The 6,639-nt window shown below is 38.7% G+C and overlaps 1 protein-coding gene across 1 annotated transcript; it reads right to left on the bottom strand.

Annotated features, from left to right (window-relative positions):
- Window positions 1–1,753: 1,753 nt before the first annotated feature.
- Window positions 1,754–3,261, bottom strand: LOC124276942 (uncharacterized PE-PGRS family protein PE_PGRS46-like). The gene is made up of 2 exons (XM_046712601.1): window positions 3,186–3,261; window positions 1,754–2,418 (listed from the first exon to the last, which is right to left on the bottom strand). The coding sequence occupies exons 1-2, from the start codon at window positions 3,259–3,261 to the stop codon at window positions 1,754–1,756; spliced, it is 741 nt and encodes a 246-aa protein (XP_046568557.1).
- Between the last annotated feature and the right edge of the window lie 3,378 nt (window positions 3,262–6,639).

The raw sequence follows: 6,639 nt of genomic DNA, 5'->3' as shown, positions 1-6,639 counted from the left end.
ATTATTTACAGTCCATTTGAGGATGTTAATGAAATGTAATTTATTTATAGCTTTAAACATAATTATCTGTTTATACATAATGGTGACTCCCCGAATACAACCTGATCTCGATAATGTGGGATATATATACATTTAATAAACGAGGCCAAAATATCGGATCGTCCAAATTTCCGTTGTAAGCATATGTTCGAATCTTCATGAACAATACTGTATCTTGAAATAAACCAACCATAATTTTCCATTGTTCTTTGGGGTTTATATAAATACTGGTTTACGTGGTCGAAATCATTACAGGTGACGTTTCGTTTTAAATTTCTCTTGCACAACAAATTAAGTATGATATTGGATGATAAAAAAGAATCTCACCCTCCTGACTTTTGATATCAAATATATCACCACTCATGGATAAAACTCGTGATGATATATTATATTTGACTTCAAAAGACACTTGTATGGGACTTTCTATACAGGCCGACAATAATGAATATGTTTTATTGCATGTACTGTTTAATCCAAACATATATTTTCTCAATAATGAGTAATCCTTTTGTAACAGTAATGGTGTACATATTAACCTTTTGCTTGGATCAACATATCTCATACAGTGGATGGACATCATAAAGCCAAATTAGGTATCATAATGGAGGCACATCATGCATTCTAACCCTTGATGTGAGAATCCAGGACATATCTAAGGGAGGGAACTCTGCACACTGACTTGTGCAACATTAAACCGTAAGACCTGCTGTAAGTGATAATAGCTACCTCATATAAGAACAACACCAACTGCTGGCATATGCAGCTTAATGAATAAAGGGTCATGGGTATAATTTGCAAATACAACCAATTGTATTACTTTATTGTACATAACATCACTACGTCTCAAATTCAGGAACTGGTGTACGAATACAAAAACGCAATTAAAGGTTCATGTTTTCCTTTCTAGTTCAGGAACAATTACCCATCTTGAAGCATTACCATGCAACAACAAGGTCTTCAAGCTCACATGCTATCAGAAAATAAAATCTCACATCTTTTTTGAGACAGGAAGGGTTAATAGGACCACATCGAGTGACCACAAACAAAATAGAATCTCAGCCAACCAATTCTTGGCTGAAGTCAGTTCCATCCACGGTCGTTTCTACTCCACCGGGAGACTGAACGGTTGCATCAGAGCCATCAACACGAACCACCACTCCACCATCAGGCAGCACAGCACTTGGGGGAAGTATGGTTCCTACTTGAATGATAGGTGGTCCAACTCCGATTGGTGCTGGGCGACGGGGCATTTGAATTTGTCCATTTGCGATACCGACCACAGCAGGCCCTTTTCCAGTTGGATTTTGACGAGATTTTGGTAAACTCGGCTGCATTTTTGCGACGGAACTCGAACATTGTTTTGTATTTGTTTCCTGTCTACCGGAGCCATTACGGATCCCGAGGTAAGCCCTTGCGGCAGACCAGTGTTCGTCGGAGGTTTTGTAGGGACCATTTGTGTTTGAGGTGGAGAAGTTGGAATACTTTCCGGAAACATATTCATTCCCATTCCACTGTTAACGTTCTGCAGCTCTGAAATCGTAATAATGGTCAAAATTATGTTCGGTTCAAAGTGATAACATCGAAACTTAGAAACTCGAAGTCTATGAACATCTAAAGGTGAGCTTTCAAGCCAAGATTTGCCAACCGATAGACCCACGTGACCAAAATATTAACCCGCACCGGGAAGGTACATTAATGCCTTACTCTCAAAACTCTACTCTACATGTCCCATACCTGTACCAAGAAAATCGCCAGGCTGCCCCATAGACATGCCAAATCCCTGTGAATTCTCAGGTTGTCCAGCTAGTGTGTCCGCTCCACCAGGAAAAACACTTGTAAGACTACCCGGTGTCAAGTCCAGTCCAAGAAGACCTCCACTCTGTCCCGATGTCCCGAATATATCGCCAACCGGGTCTTGTCCAAATCCACCTGAAAGTTGTTCAAGGGCTAGCCCAGCATTCCCAGCTCCTGTCATGTCGCCAAGTAAACCCCCGGACCCCATGAAACTCCCATGAAGCCCGGTTGAATCAATACCAGGCAAACCAAGCGGATTACTTCCTGTGAAACCCAAAGACCCTCCGGAAGTATCAGCAAATGCGCCAGATCCAGATATACCTTCGGGAAAACCTGTTGGTGAGATGGTCTCGGAGTAACCACCAACGCCATTGAACTGGTTGCTACCATAATTAGGATCAAGTAGAGGGTGCACCAAACCAGAGCCAAGTCGTGGATCAGATCGAATTAACGGACCTCCGTTGAAGGATCCTGCCTGTGTGCTTGTTGGGGCTTTTCTTTGTGGCAACAAGCTGCCGCTGGGTGCGGGTGGTTTCAGAAGAAGCAGTTTAAAGGCAACGCTTTGGGGCAGGAGCGAGCGAATACCTTCAAAATAAATACACCATATTTACTTAGCTTTGGAAATCGTTACTTCATTTTCATGAACTGTCCCCTGTAAATCCTTACACGAACGGACCAGTTTCTTTCAATACGCAACTAAATGGTATTTTGTTGTCCTGAGTTTGTGCGTGGGTCCCTTCTCGTACTTATATTAGTTATCATACCAGCGATATCCAAGATCAGTATTGTATTCAAGAAACTGCACCTTTTTGCAATCAGAATTGCAGAAATCATTTAACATTTAGCGTCATTAATTTTAAGTTCATTAAATGTCATTGGAAAGGTCAAAATATGCAGCCTTACGCACTGGACGCTGAAAATGTTATTCTACCACATCATCACGTTTAATAACAACCGCTCATTGAATATAAGTGTGTTTTTATATTTCCACAGTGGGATGGTGATATAAAAGATGAATTCATTTGAAATATTTAATAGCAATACATTTAACGTATTAGAAATCGCCTGAAAATGATATAAATGTCTCATAACTTTGTAATTAAGAAATCTCCCTTGATATGAGGAACTCTGAGCATTCTTCTACAAACATATCATTTGCCAGTCAAGCCATTTGTTGGTAGTGAAGCGTGACCTTTTTCAGTTGCCATGAGAATATTTCATTTGTCACATATAACTTTGATCAAACAACTAATGTTGTGATGACCAGCCGGCCACTTCCTTGGGGAAAACAGCTTACGGAATGAGCGTTCGATGGCTCATCAAAGCAACAAAACAATTTAAAAAATACGTACGTGCTTCACTAACATGCTGCGCATGCGCCCCACAACAGAACGCCAGAGTACACAAGATGAAACGCCAGTACGTCATTGTCGTAAGTTCTGCAAAGAGGAGCAGGAAGTGAAGTGATGCACTAAAAAAAGATTTGACGAAAAATGTACAGACCTTATCAAAACGTTATTAGCCTGAAAGGTCGCCGAAATATTCTAAACCTGAGACTGTCGAATCAAATAACCATTAAATTTTTTGTTGTTTATATTCTTTTGACCGACAGGTTTATTATTTATTTTGATTCATCCAAACTCTCTCTACCTTATGCGAGGTTACAGTAGTAAATAGTAGCAGCAGCAGCAGCAGTAACAGCAGCAGCAGCAGCAGCAGCAGTAGTAGTAGTAGTAGTAGTAGTAGTAGTAGTAGTAGTAGTAGTAGTAGTAGTAGTAGTAGTAGTAGTAAATTGTTGTTGCTGTTGTTGTTGTGACAACATGTTCAATAGGTTTCGTCTTTTCTCTCAGTTTCCCAAGCCATGGTACAGATACCAAGAGGTCACTTATATACGCACTAATGTTCAAAATGTAAAGATATACATCATCCGGTATAACATTCAAACATTTCTCGTATATTGCCCGGTCCAGTGTGCAAACGAGCCCTCTGAAGTGTTTATTCACACTGAAGGCAATCATGTCCATCAATCAAATGCATTACTGTTATTTCCTCTCATAACAACCCTGCAATGAGCATATTTATCATCCAGTACTGGTTTCCAGAGGAGATATGCTTGTAGAAGTTCAAGCAATATCTCCTGGTAAGTTTTAAGGTAATTGCTGCATGATTGGTTAATAATATTTCCGGACAACTTTCATCTCCCTTAGCTGAATACAAAGATTGCCACTGCAGTTGAGTTATTTTTTTTCATGACTTGTTCTAATGACATAAAAGTTTGCTTAAAATGCCACCAAGGAACTACTTTTTATATGCTTGTTTTTATGACGTAATGTTGTCAATCGTTTCTATCTTCCATCGCCCTTGTTCACTTGGATGTATTCATACGCAAGTCTTCAAATGAACTTGTTACAGGTGACGTTTCGTTTTTAATTTCTCTTGAACAACAAATTAAGTATGATATTGGATGATAAAAAGAATCTCACCCTCGTGACTTTTGATATCAAATACAGTACAACCAGAAATTATTGAGAATTTAAGATTGTAATTTTGTTTTCACTCATTACTCACGTATTAAATGTGAATATTAGCAGAACATAACTCCAGATTCAAAGACAGGTGAACAGTTAGTATTTTGTCAAGTCACCATGGGCAGCAATGCAGGCGTCAATGCAGCGGGGCATACTACTGATCAAAGAAGTTAGAAAGTCGTGGTCCATGCTGTCTTCTTTCCCAATATCGATTTTTCTTATTGACACTTTCCTTCAAACATTTTCCATTGGATTTAGGTCAGGCAATAGCTTTGCCAATCAGATGTCATAGTTTGGGTTTGACTTAGTTTGGACACGCCGCTTTCCAGCAACATCACGGCGGGAGACACCAGAAACTTCACACATTGTACCCATTGGATTTAAGGTCTTCGGCGTAGAGCCAACGGCCAATAGGCTACCCCAATGTCATATTTTGGGTCCGAAACCAGGCCTGTGAATGCTTTGAACGATGTTTTGGGTCGTTGTCCTGCTGGTAAATCCAAAACTTTCCATAGAACACGTGAGCAGATGGAAGTAAATGTCCCTCGAGAATATCTGTGTACCGCTCACTGTTCATATTCCCTTCAAATACACAGAGGGGCATTGCCCCTAACACAGATATGCCACCCCACACGTTAAATTTCGGACTGTACTTTGGGCGCTGATACAAAGGTTTTTCAGTTTGTTTGGTCCAGAATTTCAGTGTATTAGGAAACAGCAACACAGAACTTTCATCTGAGAAAATCACATTGTCCCAGTTACAATTTCTATGCTGTAAGCACCAGTTCAACCTTCGCTCCTTTTGTTCAGGTTTCATGATCGGTGATGGAATTCCTCGACTTTTCTGCCAACCCATTGTATGCAGCTCAGTTCTAATTGTCTCCTTACAGACAGCCACAGTTCCTCTATCAATCATATCCAGCCTTAAGTTTTCTAAACTCCTTCGTTTGTTTTTAGAAACAAGAATACCAAGCCGCCTCCTGTCACCGACAGTCAATTTTCTGGGCCTACCTGCGCCTCCCTGGTGCCCAATGCCATATCCATTTGCAATATTTTTCAAAACACGATAAACAGTGGACAAAGGGATGCCTGTTCTACTTGAAATCACTTTAGCTGATCTGATGTCCTTGTTATAATATTCTAAAATCAACTTCTTCTTCTCTAAATCATCCATACTGAGGATCACTGAAAATGTCGTCTGCTAGCAAGTAAACAAAGAGGGATAACTCTTCACAAACTAATGAAAAAAGATTAACGGAGTTGTCTCTTTTGAATGAAACCAAGAACTTGATAGCTGGTCAAGGTTGTTTATACTAGAAATCCAATTAAACATATTCCTAAAATTCTCAATAATTTCTATATTATATTTGACTTCAAAAGACACCCGTATGGGATTTTCTATTCAGGCCGACATAATAAATATGTTTTATTGCATGTACTATTTAATCCAAACATATATTTTCTCAATAATGAGTAATCCGTTTGTCTAAGATAGAATTAAAGCCATGCAAAATACACTTACCCTGCATGCCCTACACCTTCTTCCTTCCACTCCAGTCTGTCTGTTTGAATGACAGTAGTGACACATTAGTGTGGTTCTTTCTTTATAATGACAGTAATCTTGATGTATCAACGGTCTATTCTGAGCAATGTGTTTGGTTTATGTTGATAGATTAACCAGACGAAGAGCACACAGCAGCTTTTTACCTGACTTTACAGCACTTGTTTTAACATTAACCTGTGTATATAAAATGGATGCTTTAAGCAATCATTATCGATCAAATAACCATATTTTTTAGAAATATATATGTACGTAAGAAAGCGACAGCAGAATAATGCCTGACCATAACGCTTATCATGATAATTTATTAATTATTGTTTCATTTTACTGAAAGTAATTTTTGTAGAGTTAGATATATTCATTCACCTGTCTGAATGACTTCAAAATTGGCAATTACCTTAAATACTTGTTGGTTTTTTTATTCTGTTGAAAGTATTTTTGAAGAGTTTGATATATTCATTCACCTGTCTGAATGACTTCAAAATTAGCAATTACCTTAAATACTTGTTTACATTTAACAGTCATCATTGTTCCTATAAATCATTTACATTTCAAACAGCATCTAATGTATGATGTATTCATTCACCTGGTGAATAACTCGGTCAAGGACTGTGTGTCATTGGTTATATATACCGTCAGTTTTCCTCAGTTATAAAGTGAAATAAAAACTGCATGCGGTTTGAATAGAAGCAATTTACTTGACACGTTAAACTTCTT

This window comes from Haliotis rubra, unplaced genomic scaffold (genome assembly GCF_003918875.1).
Source record: "Haliotis rubra isolate DU_JTF1 unplaced genomic scaffold, ASM391887v1 Scf216, whole genome shotgun sequence".
In the NCBI taxonomy this organism is placed as follows: domain Eukaryota; kingdom Metazoa; phylum Mollusca; class Gastropoda; order Lepetellida; family Haliotidae; genus Haliotis; species Haliotis rubra.
Note: the sequence above shows the minus strand (reverse complement) of the source record. Positions and strands in the feature narration are given on the sequence as shown.